We start from the raw sequence: 16538 nt of genomic DNA on the forward strand, positions 1-16538 counted from the left end.
CGCCGGAATGGTCCTCCTCCTCGTTGTTTGCTTTCAGGTACGTCGGGCGCGGCCCCGCCGCGGCCCCCGCCACGGGGAACAAGTCGACTCACCTGAATGAGCTGAAAAAGTTCGTGGACGCGGCCTTCAACCTGAGCGCCTTCAAGGGGAGGGAAGCTTGAGCCGCTCCGGAGGTGCACGTTTTCTCTCCATTTGTTCTGTAACGTTCCTCAGACAACTCGAGTCCTCACACGCGTCTTTAGATAGAACTTCAGCCAATAGAAGGAAAATCGTTTCACCATTAATAACTACGAACACGTTTGATCTTAATTTCTCAGTAGTGATAAGAACGGCGGCTTCTCGGAAGCCTGACACAGTCCGTTCCAGGAGAAATTTGGAATTCATTCATTTTCCCAGTAATATGAGCTGCGATGATTCGGGCGTTCTCCTCATTCTTGTGCACTTACGTCTTGTCCCTCGAGCAATTCAACTTCATTCTGCTTCGATTTTGGACTTTGGAGCCCTTTTTCTTGTAACATTGTTGCTTTTCTGGGTTATTGCAACATTATGTCTTTTGTGTTAAACTATTCTCCTCCCGCTTGGAGTTTATTGTGGTGACATTTGCATGACTTTCTTGGAGCAGGATTTCTATCCTAATGTTGTCTTGGTTCTCGTTTTCATTTTGACTTTATACTCTTCACAATCCGTCTTAATTCTCCTATTTGTAGTTTATTCCTGTGACATGAAGATCATTTTTGGTGCGATTTTATTCCGGCGACTTAGTCCTCGTTCTCATTTTTTGTTGTTGTAAAATTCTGACTCGATCCGTTTTGAGACTACGCTTATAAAATTCAGACATTTTTGGTTAGATTTTGAGTTTATTTTCTTTCTGTTTCTCTTTCTGGAACATCGCGTCTTCCTCCCCTTTGAGACATTACGGCTTTTTTCTTCGTTTCACGTTGACTTCTTTTTCATAAAATTCCATCTTTTGCCAAAATTTACCTTTCCTTTTTTCTTTTGTCATTATGACTTTATTCTTGTAACATATATTTTTGTAACAATACACTTCCACCTTTTTCGTGTAACAGGCCGTCTTTCCCCTAATTTATTTCATTTAATCTCGTAACGTTTAGACCTTTTTTCTTGTATTATTCTGACTTTATGGTTTTTCTGGTAACATTATGACTTTATACTCTTACCACTTAAATTTCTTTCTCATATTTGTAACATTGCATCGTTACCCTCCTTGTACTTTAAACGTTTATCTTGCAACATGATGATTTTATTATTTTGGTCCCATTTTTAAGTTGTTGGATTTTTTTTTGTGCCATTACCGCTTCATTTTTGTTCCATTTCTTGATTACTTTCACAACAGGACTTTTTCCTCATCATTCCGACTTTTTTTTTTCACCAAATCACAACTGCGTTCTTGTTCCGAGTTTATTCTCCTTAAAATTGATTTTCCCCCCCCCCTTTTATTGTCATCCCACTTTGGTTACCATAAGGACATGTGACTCCCGTAACATTCCAGTTTGATTCTCTTTCTGGTTTCATTTTTCCAGACTTTATTGTTCCATTCCTTTTTTGGAATATTGTGGCTTTATTCTCATTGCATTTTCAGTCTACTAATGTAATAAAAGGACTTTGTCCTTTCCTGCAAGATGACGACCTCATTCCCTTTTGCTTTTTTTTCATTTTTATTTTCCATTTTTCCCCGCTTGTTCTTGTTCTCGCCTAATTTTGAAGCGGTTGTTTCTACTTGTATGAGGTAATTAAACTTCTCCTGACAGGCGTCAGAAGGTGCGCTTCTGCGTTTTCTCTTCACTGTCACAGCTCACTTCGTTAGCAGACGTCAGCCAGCTGGCTGGGAGACTTGTTTGCTTTACGACGATATTTTATCGGGCTCGTAAAGCGCAAACAAAACGGAGCCCGAGAGGCGTGAAGAGCAAAACTGACACTCGGTCGTCACGTGTAAATAAACATATTCCGAATGCTCCGTGAAGGAGGAGCCAAGCCTTTAATGGCAACTGTGCTTCTGAATATGCAAATGCGGTTGAAGGTTTATAACGAGCCCAACGTTCACATTCATTTCCGTTAGCCGTCCGTGGGGTTTTCTCGTGATATGTTAGCATTACGCTTGTGGATTTTTACTCGACAGAATGACATGTTCTGGTCGAATGTCTTGCCATTTAAACATACTCGTCAGTTTTGCAGTAAACGTCTACTAAGAGTGACAAATAAACAGTTTGAAGCGAGCGACTATGCCTCTTATTTGTAGAAGTGTGCCAACGAGTCATGCGTTCACCTCAAAGCGTCGTTTCCACAGTGATGAAATCCCTCCAGATTTTCTCGGCATTCCGGATTTTTGAATTTTCATGAAAATTGCTCTGGAAAATTGAGGAAAAATTGTCTAAAATTAATCCGGATATTAGTTGACAACATTGAACGAACATGCGTTTGAGTTTGTTGTTTTGCTGTCACAAGTGTAGCCATGTTGAGGCACTAACACGAGTCACAGTAACGCCCCTCCCCTCGCATTCTCTCAAGACGTCGCTTATGTTGTGTGGTCTTGACCTTAATTTACGTGTTTATTTCATAAACGTTGTTAACTAAACAAGGCTCCTTGAAAAAAAAAAAAAACTGTCATTCGCCCAGAAACAGGAAATGCAATTTTAGATGTCTTTTTACTGAACAATTCGTTTATTTCATTTGTATTGAGATAAGATGCCATATTTTAAGCATATTTTAATGACAAATGTGATTTTGTGCTATGCAGTGATAGGGGGATGGCGGGCAAAAAAAATCTGGCCTTGGCCCTTGGGGAACTTGTGCCCAATTTTTTTTTTGGGTCAGGACTTAAAAATGTTACTTTCATTTTTTTGTCTGAATTTTGTTCACAGATAACGCCAGAATGCACCACAGCCATCCATTTTTTGCAAAAATTTCCCGTGGGGGTGGGGTTGTGTCAAGGAATGCCCCCGGACCCTTTCGTGCTCGCATTTGTATTTTCAGGAATTTTCACGAAAGTCCACTTTCGTCTCTATTTTTCACAACAGTCTCCCGTTTGTTTGGATTGAGAGAATGAGAACAGGCGCCGAGGATCCACTTCGGGAAATGTGTTTTATTGCGTTGATCTGAAACTTTTGTTTTCGTTTTTTTTTTTTTTTTGGTCTTTGTAACAGATCACGTGTGGGTCGAGAATGTACCCCTGCAATAAACGTTATATATATATATATATATATATATATATATATATATATATATATATATATATATATATATATATATAAGAATATGATGAAACATGAATTGGTTAATTAGTGAAAAAATGGACCAATGGAATTACATCAAGCATACAAATACTTGAAGCCAATACTTTTATTCTTTATTATTACCAGTTGTTGTGTTTTGATGGCCGTACACCAGCTAATATGAGCAGCAAGTACAACATTAAGTCCATCATTTATTATTACTATTAACAAAATGCACATTAGAACAGTGGTCACAGATTTTGTTGTCAATTGCACACGTAAAACTCGGCTTTACAGTATATTCAAAAATAAATATAATTTGTTTCACAGTCACAGCACAGTACAGTCCTCACATAAAAGCAGGGATTTCTTCCTTTTTGTAAATACTGATCAATTACCGGTTTACATTTACACTTGGCCTTATAACACAGAACTGAAATCATGTTATTTGTGGAATAGTAAATAATTCAGTGGCTCAAGTATTCAATTTAGGGTACATTCTTGTGTTTTTTTTCAACAGCTGGCCGTTTATTACAGCCAAATAAGGATAACAGTATGCCATCTAAAGATATGGAAGGTATTTCCTCAAATTAGTCGCCGTGGGTTTTGTTTGTTCACACGGTTTTTAAAAGTGGGCCTTTTATTAGTACCCCGGACTGTACGGGCGGAGCTCCCGACCTGGCATACGCGTTGTACAGTACGTACATACATCGTGTATCATTTTCTTCTCGGTTCCCATCAATAATGCAGTACGGCTGGAGGCGGGACTAATTTGTTCGAGAGGGGTTTTCGCCCTCCGAAGTTGTAAGAAAGCCACAAGGAATGTTTGCAGCACTTTATCTTCATGAATGCGAAGATGCCTCTTTAAATCTGCCCTCGCTGCAGGGCTGGCAAGTCCACGCCGACGTCTGCTTTGTTGGAACGCTTCACGTCGGCGTCGTAAAGGTGATTGGATCAAATTGGCGGCCCCGCCCTTTCCATATGGGAGCCGTGTATTTGAGAAGCGGCCTTCGATTGTTCGAGTGGGCGATGCACACGACAATTAATTGGCCTTAAACACAACAGAGGAAAAAAATATCAACCAAGTTTCATCAGAACTTGAAAAATGGCATCACTGTGGCAATGTTTCTTCGGAGGATTTGTACGGCACGTACAGTCAAGACGCTTTTAAAAGTTACGCTTCCACGTTGTATTGCAGCATTGATACTATTTGTTATGCTTGACTCCCAGACTCGGGTTTAGTTTGGCTCAGTGTCTTCACAAGAGAGCAAGTGGCACTTCCTGGTTCTGGGATCTCCGCGGGTGGGCCCAGGGTCGGACTCTTTCTCGGCTCACGCGGATTGCTGTTGCAAAACAAATCGCTCATGTCCAATAGCCCCCGCTGCAGACTTTTGACAAATTGTGACGAGCACGTGTGGGGACTTTCCCTAAAGCTGGAAACGCAGAAGACAAAATGGTCCGACTGAGGGTTGTAGCACACACCGTATCCGTTGGGGACCACGGGTCCGTAGCAGCAGAACATCTCAAACTTCGTGGGTACCTGCAGGGAGAGTGATGGGCTCATTGACTCCTGGACTGTTTCAGTGGATTCTCTCCAGATTTCAACAGTACCTGACTCGTGGAGAGAATGAACTCATTGCTGATACGATAGGCCTCATCTTGAAAAATCTCCGGCTTCTCAATTTTCAGTTCTCGCGCCATCTCGCGTAATCCTAGTAGGTGATTGTCTATTGCCAGCCCCGCGATAGCCTGGAAAAGAGAAATGACATCATGTATTTATTGTGTTTCCTTTGTGACACTAATTCAACGGAGTGACGGGAACTTGGTAGGTACCAGTGTCGAATTCTTTGTCTGTTCTGCTATGGCGGCTTGTAACAACTGCAACTTTGCATCCTGGTGAAAACAAAGGTCAATGGCAATTCAAGGTCCTTTACGTACTGAAAGCATGAGTTGTAATGGTATTTAGCCGCTACAGTTGTCATTTTTCTCGTGCAGTTCTTTTAATTGATCTTGATTTTGTGTCTTCACTACATTTAATTATGTCTCTGTCATGCTGTCCACAGTCAGACCAAATTTGTTCATTTGCTATTTGGAGCAAATCCGAGTTGGATCTCTTTGTCAATGGAACCGAAACGCATTCTTTGTTTTGAACTGTGACATTGAGTATGGTGAGACACAACCCTCAAAACCCGGTACAGTCAGACAAAACCTACCAAACCAAGTTCGACCGTCGAGTCGATTTCTTTTGGATGATTGGAGAAACAGACATCTTTTTGTTCAAGTCCATTTCACCTTTAAACCAAAATAAGACCAAGATGATTATGTAGCCTCGATTAAACATTGGTGAGTGAGAAAGGGCTCCTTATTTTGGATTAAAGATGAAACGTCCCGGCCGAAGAGTCCAGTTGCATTGAGTCAACTTTTGCTCACAGTCCAGTTGATTTCAATGTGCACAGTACTAGCCAGCCAGCTCGATCAAGAATGACTAAACAGTGCCTGGACGAAAGTGCTCGCATCCCTCGTCTAACTTCAAACTGCTTACACACGCGCTCACGTTCCCGTTGGTCATTGCTCGAACAAAGGCCAGGGCCTCCGGCGTGGCCGAGCGAATGTTGTCCACTCGGCCATCTTTAAAGCGACGTATGGAGGCGCTCTCATAGGTGGAAACTGCTCTGCCATGACATCTGGCCTCACAGAGAGAGAAGCAGGTAAGAAGGCACGGCTTCCATACGCCGTGACGTCGTTCGGCTTTCTACTACCTGTAGTAGGCCAACTGAAGAGCCACCTGAATGAAGGCGTCCGGACTCATTTTCAGCCTCTTGATCAGTTCTTTTCCGTAACGGTTGAACTTGTGGACGTTCAGGTCGAGATTCTTCACAAGCCTTTGGAGTAGACACACATTGCTGTTGGCTTAAAACGTAGACCGTATTTTTGCAAATAGTAGGCGGCGGTGTTTTAGATGAGAATGGGAGATGTAAGTAAAAACTCAAAGTTTAAAACGATTTTTTTAAAAATGCATTCCTACGGAGAAATGCAGTAAAATGTCTAGAGCAGAGTCAGACTGGGGAGAACTGATGGAAGATGCACAATCATTTCTGTACATTGTTATTTAGACCGTTATGGTTGTGGTTGAAGGAATTGTTCTTTATTGATCGAATAAGATTTAGAAGAAGGATTATAGGAAACAATAGATAGCGTAGACATGGATGCAGAAAATTGTGAAGCAAGCACTCGTCAGAGTTCTTCTGGAACTGGATCTTTAGCATTGGGGTTGCTGTTTTGGTTAGCGTCAGCATTCAAATGAGCTCAGCAGTTAACTCTTCTACATCAGTTCGTGACAAGTAGCATCGATGAGCTGAAATAATTGCAGTGACTATAAACGTCCCCTCGTATTTTCCGGATTGAAAGTGTAAAGCCAAACCTGTAGAGTCTGTCCACAGAGAATGCCAGAAGTTTATGCACGACCGTGGTACATTTCCAGCGAAGTCGTCGCGGTGCTGGCAGCTCGGTCACACTCGCAGCCCGGACCAGCCTGGAAGGGCTGCGGTTCCTTTAGTGCCACAACATCGGCATCAGCTATAAAGATTGTCTGATTTTCTGAAATTGCCTTTCATCAAATCTTTAAGAGTTAAGTACCTACATGTATTTGAGAAGGTACTCCGTACACTGCACCAGAACGATCCCTTCGAATGCCGAATGCTCGCACACGACTCCGCAGCAACCGTCGGCACCTACGACAAACTGGCACAATGACCCTGCTTTCAGAGCGTAAGAACTCGGGTACCGAAGAATGGAACACAATCATGAGACATAGTCTAAGCGCACAGTTGCACGACATAAATATAAGAATGTCTTTATTGTCATCACATGAGGTACAATAAAATTAGAGATCATTAAAGATCGCAAGCAAGCATCACGATGGTGATCTTGAGCGGACGTGTTACGGAGAGCGTACCAGTGGCAATACAGGGGTGACGACATATTTCTCTGCACGAACCTGCATGCTTTTGTCGTACCACCGGTTGCCCCCGTTCAGGGCCGCTCCTCCGCCGTGTAGCGTCAACATGGCCCGAGCGGCGTCCGTCAGCTTGGCCTTGCTGCTGTCGTCCAGACAGACCAAACAAAGGCAGCGTTCCAACAGGTCCAAAGAGTCCCTGTTGGTAGACTCTTCAAGGGAGCAACGAGCGTTTCATGTCACGCAGTGATTCTCGCGTCATTTCCTGAGAAAATTTCAGTACCTCTAATGAGCTGGGCCCGGGCCTCTGCCCACTCCGTGCGGCCATCCGAGGTCAGAAGGCCGATCGGCGGCTGTCGCTCGTCTTGGTTGTCAGCCATTTTAATAATCCTCTCCAGCTGAGTCAGGAGGTCTCGCTCGTTCAGACGCCGGAAATCGATCACCACGTCCAGGACAAAAAACTGAGTAACAAATTCACGTTGCATAACCAAGATGAAAATGAGTAAAATTTTTATTTGTGCAAGAATGAAGTGGAAAGTGCTACAGTGAAAACTTAAATTTTACAATTGCAAGTCCATGTTGTTAGCTTTTTCAACAAACCAGATCGATCGACAGTCCTCACTAGTCAGAAACTGAACAGTAGATTGTGTAGTTACTTTATTCATCCACAAGGGAAATTCACTTGTTATATTCTGATCAAGGTTTGCTGAATATGTACCGTAACCTTAAGATTGCGGTTGGAACTGTGCAGGTTTTTGCCAACTCACCTGGTTCTTACAAGCCACAATGATATGCTCCGGTTCTGGCGCCGCTCTACCGTCCCGTGCCACAAGGGTGTCCCTCGTCTGCCCCGGCAGACGGTAGGCGCTAAAGATCCGGTAGTACTGCTCCATACAAAGCGGGGTTCCGGCATGTTGCCCTCGGGCGTACTCGGCAGGTAACGCACGTCTGCACGCAGCCGCACGCGAGCTTGTCAGCCGTATCTCCACTTCCTATGTTCAGTGTTTGAATCTTTTTTGGACTTACTCATCAAGCAGACTTTTGTACTCAAGAATTCCAGAAATCAAGTTGGCGGCAAACCTGCAGAAAAGTCAAAGAAACATCACACCGTGGTCAAAATATCATTTACAATATGGTTTACTGGTTTATTGTGCGGATTACATTTAGGTCTACTTCCTAAATTACCATATGTGCTACACTACCCCTAAAAAGTTTAGACTATTGGGTCAAGTTTTTTCATTACCCTTTCAGATTAACTTCATTTGATCTCATTTAAACTTTATGTATCAGTATTGCCGCACTACTCGACACCGAACACTTGCCGTAATGATGTGATTTATGTCTTAAATTTCTCCTGTGTTTTTAACATACTTGCCCGATCACCGTCGTTAGATTCTGATTCTGATCTTTTGAGAATACGTCCAATTGTTCAGTGTTTCAGTCTTGTTTTTGCTAAAATAGCTGTTCTCTAACAGGAACCTAAATGGATGAATTCACAATCATTCACTTGTTGGTGTTCTACTATTATTACTGTTACTGCAGCTATTCGTTAGCCTAGTCTACGGCGTTTTGTATCGTGTGTTAGCATTAAGCTAGTGGAAAAAAAAGGTGAGGAAAAGTTCTGCGCTTGGAATACACGACGTGTAATTTTCTTTTCTGGGATGCCGGTAAACTCTAGTTTGGAGCGGCAATTCACAGTTTGAAGGGAAATTTTTGGAAGAATTAGCTCAGGTGTACTGAAACGATGTCCCCGGATGCATTCGCCGTTGAGCTTTCAGACTTTTATTGAACGGATTGTTCAAAACTGCCGTGTCCTTGGTCTCTTCCCCCAGTCGAATATTTGCCGGGTACGCGCGTTTGAGCCGAACGCACCTCAGAGAATCGATACGAGCTGCGAAGTTCTGGAACGGGAGCACCATGGCCGGGCTGGAGTTGACCGGCAGCGGCAGTCTGTTGTCGAGGTACATGTCGTTCAACCAGTAGTCGTACACCTACGTTGCGCAAAATCAAAATGTTCACTCAAGGCCCGATTTAAATTGGTCACACAAATGATTATTTAAAAAAAAAAAAAAAAAAATATATATATATATATATATATATATAAAAATTAAGCCCATTTGAAATATATATAATAAATATATGAAAGGTAATTATAATAATTTGATGATTATTTTTGGAGTTATAGTAATGCCGTCATGTGGGAAAAGAGGGTCACAGTTGCCGATGAATTTTTCAGCTGTTTATTGAAAGTCGGGAGGGCACCGAAATGGTGAGTGCGCTCCTGCTGAAGCCCCGCCCCCCCAGACACTGGCACCACCCCAGCAGGTCTCGCCTCTTAAAGGCACAGTACACAGACGCCATGTACGTTCTATATAGTTTAGGTTTGAAATAATTTTGTTGTTTTAAGCGATGATGTTCTCTTAGAATTACACCAATTGCGGGTGGATCTGAAACGTGATATCTGTGATAATTTTAAAGGTAATTTTCACTCTCAGTCAATAAAGTAGCTTGGCAATCACAACGCGATCCAGAGCAGACGTGGCATTGGTAAAGCTGACATTATCGCAGACAGTTTTATTACTTTTTACGCGGATTTAATTTAGCTCGTTTCACTGTAACACTTCAAATAGAATGACGACTACTTCTATTGAACATTGGCTCATTTAACAATTTAATAACTTGCTCATTAGATTTTTTTTTTTGTTTTCCCCATCAGAAAATTGCAACACGAGCCTTAGCAGATGTGGCATCTGTAAAGTTGACATTTCAGCTGGCATTCAAAATTAGTTGGACGGAAAGATGTAATGTTTTTATTTTATTATAGTTCGTCTTTCATTCATATATGATACGGTAAGGTATCATGTTTGAATTTATTTAAAATAACACATGATGAAAATTCAAGTGAAGCCCCCTCGCCTGCCCAAATAACGGTCTACACCTTATTTTTTTCGTTGCACTTGCACGTTGCATCGATAATAAATCTGAATATCTGAATCAATAACTTTTCACAGTGAAGTCAACCCTCTGTGACCAAATAATTTATGTTTAATACGGCGCAGTAGTATTGCTAAAACAGAATCACGTGCTGTATTTGCGTACCCAGTTGGTGGTTTGCTCCCTCCTCTCCAGGAGTTTGCGGTGCAGGAGCTCCCCCAGACCTCCAGGGGCGCCAAAGCGCTTCACCCCCTCCTGGGTTTTTTGAAAGTGCTCGTCAGTGAGCAGCTCTTTGACGCATCTCAGGTACGTGTCCAGCGTGTCCTTCAAGGCGGGCACCGGCAGTTTTGGCGCACTCTGGACAAGCGGGGTGGGATTCAGTCCCGGAAAAAATTATCGCGTGTGCGAAGATGAGGTTACGTGCGAAACGGTAGAATAACATCTTTACGTCGGGGGGCTTGCAATCTTTGGGGGGCTCCCTCTTGTCAAGTGACATCTTGCTGGTGCACACGAGCAGTCGAGCAAATGAAACGGCAATTCCTGACTGGCACTCAAACAGGATCATGAATGCAGATACGATTATAAAATTAGAACATATGACCATGTATTTTTTTCCAAGACATAAATTTCACTGTCCAAATTAAAACATTTTTTTTCCAAGGATTATGATGATGATGATAATTTAAAAACTATAAAATAGTGTTCTAGTCATGGTTACCATAATAATAAGAAGGAAAATAGTTAAATGATGATACAGTAATAATTAAAATATACAATAATACATATTGCTGCTACTACTACTAATAATAATAATCTTTCTCCTCGCCCTAAGAATAATTAAAATGAAATAAAACAGGAATAAAAAAAAGTCCTCATTTAGGTTTCTTTAATAGTTAAGTAATTTAATTACATGAATATTAATTGATATTGTTCTAATCACGCTATAAATTTTCATGCGAACAATGATAGGATTTGAGTTTTGGTGCTTGATTGATTTCTGATTAGATTTTCCCTTCATTTATGCTCTCCCGACAAATTGACATCGCTCGGCTGTCGCGAATGATTGACACGTGCCCGTCGCAAACGTCGCCGTCAGGATCGACACCCTCAACCGACACGCGAGCAAGGCACTTTCCCGAGTCACTCGAAATGTCGTCTGGCTTACCTGCGAGTGGTCAGAAGCCGCTCCGTTGCCCTCAGACTCCGGCGAGGGCTTGAATTTTCTTTCTTTTCATTTTCTTTTTCCCGAGCATCCTTCGTCCAAAGATGCTCAACTATTAAGTCCGTCGCCGTGGTTCCGGAGATATGCTGAGGAGGGGTGGGCGGTTGGGGGAGGGGTGGGAGGTGGGGGGGGGCCCTGGCGCTGCCCCTCCCTTGGCGTCCGGCGATTCGCCGGAAACTTTTATTCGCTGCCTGACTCATTAATGCCGGCTCAATCGAGTCTTGACCAATTTCGCTTGACTCATTTGCCCCGCGCATCTCTCCCTCCCTCCTTTTTATTCATTTTTTAAACATGATTACATTTACATTTGTCATTCCATTTTGTTAGTTGATTATTATTCAATATAACGGGCCTCAATTCGATATTGCATCTTCCATTTAATGCTGGTTGAGGCAAACATTGCGAGGATTGAAAATATTCAGCTCTGGAACAAAAAAAAATAATAATAAAAAAAAAAAATGAAGAGACCACCGCAAATTGATCAGTATTCTGATTGTGTTATTCATATGTTTGAGTAAAATATTCATTTTTGTTTTTTCCCAGAAACTTCTGACACCATTAGCCCACCTTCTGAATACAAATATTTGTCCATATGTGATTATATGCAGAAAATGAAACATTCTCAAATGACCTCCCAAAATATTTAAATTTTTGTTTGTGTTTTTTTTTGGGGGGTCTATTAATTATTTCCAGAGCTTCATATGTAATACATCATCAACACAAACATGCACCTTTTCGCCATTATTTTTTTTCAATAGATTCTTCCACTTTTATTACAAATATTGATTAATAGTGTAACAATTTTTTTTACCGTGCAGTAATTCAACTTTAAAAATCAGTGATTCCCAACCCCCGAGGCCAGGGGAAACGATCCAATTTCACTTATTTGGTCAGAAAATGATTATTTGTTCACTTATCATGACGTTTCTTTTTTTTTTTTCTTCGATCTAGGCCGGCGACGTAGAGTGTCCGATAAGCGAACAATTAAATGCTCCTCCACTAGGTGGCAGAAGGTAAGAACTTGCGCTTCCACCCGTTCGGTTTTATGCGGCAGAATAAGTTGTCGACTTACGTTTGGTATTTTGCGAGATTATCATTGTTTTATGCATTCATATGCTGCGCGATGTTTTGATTTGTTTGGGCGGTGTTGGGGAAAATGTCGTAAAGCAGCAACACCACGAATCTAGCATGCACGCAACCTTGAAGCCATGTTACGCGTGTATGTACACGGGCTGTAACATGTTATTTTACATTAAAACATGGGAAAGGAATATTTTTGAGATCACTTTTGAGTAGGCGGCATGGTGGATCAGCTGGTAAAGCGTTGGCCTCACAGTTGTGAGGTCCCGGGTTCAATCCCAGTCCCGTCTGTGTGAAGTTTGCATGTTCTTGTGTGGGTTTTCTCCGCGTACTCCAGTTTCTTCCCACATCCCAAAAACGTGCAACATTAATTGGACACTCTAAATTGCCCATAGGTGTGATTGTGAAGGGCGGCTGTTTGTCTCTGTGTGCCCTGCGACCAGAAGTGGGGATAATCGGCAAAGAAAATGGACGGACGGATTGATATTTTTGAGTTGAAGTGCGGGCAGTCGCGTCATCCGTCCTTTTTCTGAGCCGCATATCCTCACAAGGGAGCGCTGGAGCCCATCCCGGCTATCGTCGGGTGAACCTCGAACTGGTGACTGGAGAGTCCACACGGGCGGGGCTGGGATTTGAACCCCGGTCCTCAGAGGTGTGACGCCAATAACCGGTTGAGCACATTTTAATCATTGTACTACTCTATTCAATACTTACTATAACTATAAATATACGATAAATACTATAAACCGTCACTAGCTCGCATACGAAATCGATGAAAGGATTCTGTCCGACAACCACCACGGATATATACTTTTTTCAAATAATATTCCTTTAGTGGTGTGCTGTGACATATTTCCGATTTTTAACATATGCACCTCGGCGCAATAAAGGTTGGGAAACACTGTTTTTAATAATTCCCGGGTCGTCGTCGCGTAATATCTATTTGACGCGTGTACACCAATATGCACGTACCGTATGTACAGGAGCGGCTCGTACATCAAGGCTTTGCAATCTGTGATTACATCATCGAAAAACCAGAACAAAAGCCTACTTGCCCCCCCCCCAAAAAAAAAAAACAAAACATATTCGGGGACATACGCATTCATTATTTTTGCATAATTAGCGAGTACGTAGCTGTGCAACTCAAAGGCAAACTGACCACACGGACGGACAAGTGGCGAGTGTGGATTCCAAATACAAAAACGGATCAACAATCCCTGAATTGTAAATTGATGCGATCACTTTTTTTTTTTTTTTTTTTGCATGGCTCCTTTTTACTCAAAAAAAAAAAAAAGCTGAAGGTAGAAGGTCACAATTGTACATTTGGCACTTCACTTCAAAACTAAGTTCACATGTTTGCGTTTTGGATTTTTTTTTTCTTTTTTTCTGGAACGTATCCTCAGCTATTGGATGAAAAACGATTGGTTATAGGAATTGCTACATATTTTCAACGCCATCTGTAACGCACTAAGATGCCACAAGGTGATGCCAAATCTCCGGCCAACAGGAAAGTAGTCATCAGTGTCAAGAAAGTCGTTTGAAGTGATCCATCTTCACTGCTGCCAGAGAGAAGCTAATTTTTAATCTGGATTGTTACCGGGAGTTACCAATGCCTGTGGGTGCCACGAGACGGCAGCAAAGCACGACTTTTGCCACGAGATGGTGGCAAATCAAATCGAATAACGGAGAAAAATCTGTGAACTTGTAACCGCCAAACGAGGAATCTGCTTAACTACCATCTGGCACACAATGAATACGAGTTTGACAACCCTTGTTTCAACTTTTAATATCGTCGGTGATTGTCAAAGTTGTACGCAGGCTCCCTCTGGTGGTAAAGGAAGAATTACTCAAATGTGGCCTAATCGACTGCCTAAATCCAGCACAGTACGCTCGTTGAGTCCAGTTCAGTCCTATTTCACGTTCGGCTTGCATTTAATTTCATACACTGAAATTGAATCACCATTTAAGGATTATTTTCCTCCATTTTCAAACGGTGCATAACGTTCGGCTCAAATTCGATATATTTGTTACGATGCCGTCGTTACGGTGGCACTCTGTAAAAAAAGTTTGAGCAGTTTTTTTTGGGGAGGCAAAAAAAAAAAAAAAAAAGCCCAAAATATTTCGTGTTTTTCAGTTGCTCTCGGGCGGCCGCCACCCCCCACCATCCCCCCCGCCCCCCACCCCACCGCGCCCCGCGCGCCAATGGCCGGCGTTTGCGGCGACTTCAGGCGGACTCGCCACCCGAGGACTCGGAGAAGGAGCGGCGCACGAAGGTCTCGACGGCGCCGTCGTCCGCGGCGGCGCTCAGGCCTTTCCTCTTCTTCTGCCTCTCCTCCTCCTTGACGGACTCGTACAGTCCCGCCGGGCCGTCCTCCAGCAGCATGTTCCTCTCCGAGTACGACGGCCTCATGCCGGCCACGTTCTTGAGCAGCAGCAGCGCGGGCGCGTACAGCACGTTGGCCAGGCCCATGCCCAGGTTGAGCTGCGCGAAGCCCAGGTCGTGCACGATCTTGCCGGCCGCCACGGGCCCCATGGCGTAGGCCACGCAGTAGGAGATGTCCGCGATGGCGTACACGCTGCCGTAGACGGACACGTGGCGCACGTCCACCAGGAAGGCCAGCGTGGGCAGCAGCGCCGTGTCCACGAAGGCGATGCCGAAGCAGATCCCGCACAGCGGCACCATCAGCTCCCCGAAGTTCTTGCACGCCGGCACCGTGCACGAGCTGGCCCCGATGAACACCATGCCCACGGCCCCGTAGAACCACTGCAGGTGCGGGTACTTGGCGGCCAGCTTGACCGTCAGGAAGACCCCCAGCACGTGCGGGAAGAAGGCGGGGAACCAGGTCATGCCCATCTCCCAGTTGCTGGAGTTCATGGTCTTCTCCATCCACGTGGCCAGCGTGGGCTCCAGGAAGGCCAGCGGGATGTTGCAGATGGTCAGCGCCCCGGCCACCACCGCGATGTACGGGTCGGCCATGAGCCGCCAGATGGGCGTGCCCACCGGCATGTTGGCCCGCTCGCGGTCGGCGAAGGGCTTGAGGACCGCCAGGCACATGAGCCCGTCGGCCAGGCACACGGCGGCCAGGATGAGGAAGGGCACCCGCTTGCCGGCGAACTGGTACAAGATCCCGCCGAAGGGGGGCGCCACCAGACTCCCGAAGGAGATGAAGGCCAGCGCGATGCCCAGCGAGCGGCTGCGCTCGGCCTCCTCCGTGTAGCGGTCGGCGATCAGCGCGATGCCCGACGTGTCGGCGAAGGCCGAGCCGATGCCCTGCATGCCGCGCGCCAGCAGCAGCGTGACGTAGTTCTCGGCCAGGGCGAAGCCCAGCGTGGACAGGAACATGATGCCCAGGCCGATGACCAGCGGGATGTCGTAGCCCACCCAGTCGATGAAGGTGCCGCTCAGCGGGTTGACGAGCAGTTGCACGATGGCCTTGGAGGCGAACAGGACTCCGACCTGCATGTCGAAGTCGCCCCCGTGCGCCGCTCCCCGCTCGCTGCCGTTGCCCGGGGCGGGGGAGGCTTGCCCGCCTTGCCCCTGGCGCATCCCCTCGAGGTAGTCCGGGATGATGGGCACGATGACCATGTAGAGCATGTTGTCCAGGAGCAGCACCACGCACACGATGACCAGGACGATCCGCCTCTGGCGGGCCGGCTCCTGCATGGCGCTGCCCAGCCGCTTGCTCCTGTCCCCGATCCGGCTGAGTTTGGAGGCGGCCATCTGCGCCAGGTTGGGGGCTTCTCGCGCCCCGCTTTCCTCCGGCTCCATTTCGCCTTCTTCTTTTCTTCTTCGAACTTTTGCGGTAAGCGGACGACCGCGTGGGACTTCACCGACTCCCGTCAACTTCTCCTCTGTCGACATCCTCCTCTTCCGAGCAGTCAATCCCCGCTCACTTTTTTCTTTCCGAGCATCGTTCCGCAGCTGCACTCCCGAATCGGAAAGCTCGCACTCCGCTTCCCCTCCCGGCTGCACAAGCGAGTGACGCAGGCTCCTTTTATGCCCATCAAACGCACACGTGCACATGCACGCGCACGATAGATAAAGCGCCAGCGTACGCTGCAGAGATTCTTTACGATGTGTTAACTTTTGTCCCCTCCCCCCTTAAATTCTCCTTTT

The 16538-nt window shown here is 44.9% G+C and overlaps 3 protein-coding genes across 18 annotated transcripts in view; 1 reads left to right on the plus strand and 2 right to left on the minus strand.

Moving 5' to 3' along the window:
• The window catches only part of ogdhl (oxoglutarate dehydrogenase L), a 48976-nt gene that overhangs the window by 22543 nt on the left and 9895 nt on the right, over nucleotides 1-16538 (plus strand). For 6 of the 15 annotated variants that reach the window (XM_061836355.1, XM_061836357.1, XM_061836354.1 and 3 more), the window contains exon 23: nucleotides 38-588. In XM_061836355.1, the coding sequence (XP_061692339.1) occupies nucleotides 38-161 (124 nt within the window). In that variant the 3' untranslated portion in view covers nucleotides 162-588. Of the gene's footprint in view, nucleotides 1-37; nucleotides 589-9017; nucleotides 9147-10314; nucleotides 10426-12292; nucleotides 14547-16538 lie in introns of those variants that run through there. The other 9 variants (XR_009797335.1, XR_009797329.1, XR_009797334.1 and 6 more) reach the window with 6 other exon arrangements.
• Nucleotides 3368-10775, minus strand: chata (choline O-acetyltransferase a). Of its 2 annotated transcripts, none has more exons than XM_061836360.1 (14): nucleotides 10568-10775; nucleotides 10285-10476; nucleotides 9058-9176; nucleotides 8212-8265; nucleotides 7953-8133; nucleotides 7469-7646; nucleotides 7228-7397; nucleotides 6871-6971; nucleotides 6652-6762; nucleotides 5990-6112; nucleotides 5773-5914; nucleotides 5064-5123; nucleotides 4842-4979; nucleotides 3368-4770 (listed from the first exon to the last, which is right to left on the minus strand). In XM_061836360.1, exons 1-14 carry the CDS (start codon nucleotides 10721-10723, stop codon nucleotides 4444-4446), a joined length of 2052 nt encoding a protein of 683 aa, XP_061692344.1. In that variant the 5' UTR covers nucleotides 10724-10775; the 3' UTR covers nucleotides 3368-4443. The 2 variants fall into 2 exon arrangements, with proteins under 2 accessions (XP_061692344.1, XP_061692343.1); XM_061836359.1 differs by having other exon boundaries at nucleotides 6652-6780.
• On the minus strand, nucleotides 14617-16190 carry slc18a3a (solute carrier family 18 member 3a). The gene has a single exon (XM_061836362.1). The coding sequence runs from the start codon at nucleotides 16188-16190 to the stop codon at nucleotides 14646-14648; it is 1545 nt and encodes a 514-aa protein (XP_061692346.1). The 3' UTR covers nucleotides 14617-14645.

Source organism: Syngnathoides biaculeatus, chromosome 12 (genome assembly GCF_019802595.1).
Source record: "Syngnathoides biaculeatus isolate LvHL_M chromosome 12, ASM1980259v1, whole genome shotgun sequence".
In the NCBI taxonomy this organism is placed as follows: domain Eukaryota; kingdom Metazoa; phylum Chordata; class Actinopteri; order Syngnathiformes; family Syngnathidae; genus Syngnathoides; species Syngnathoides biaculeatus.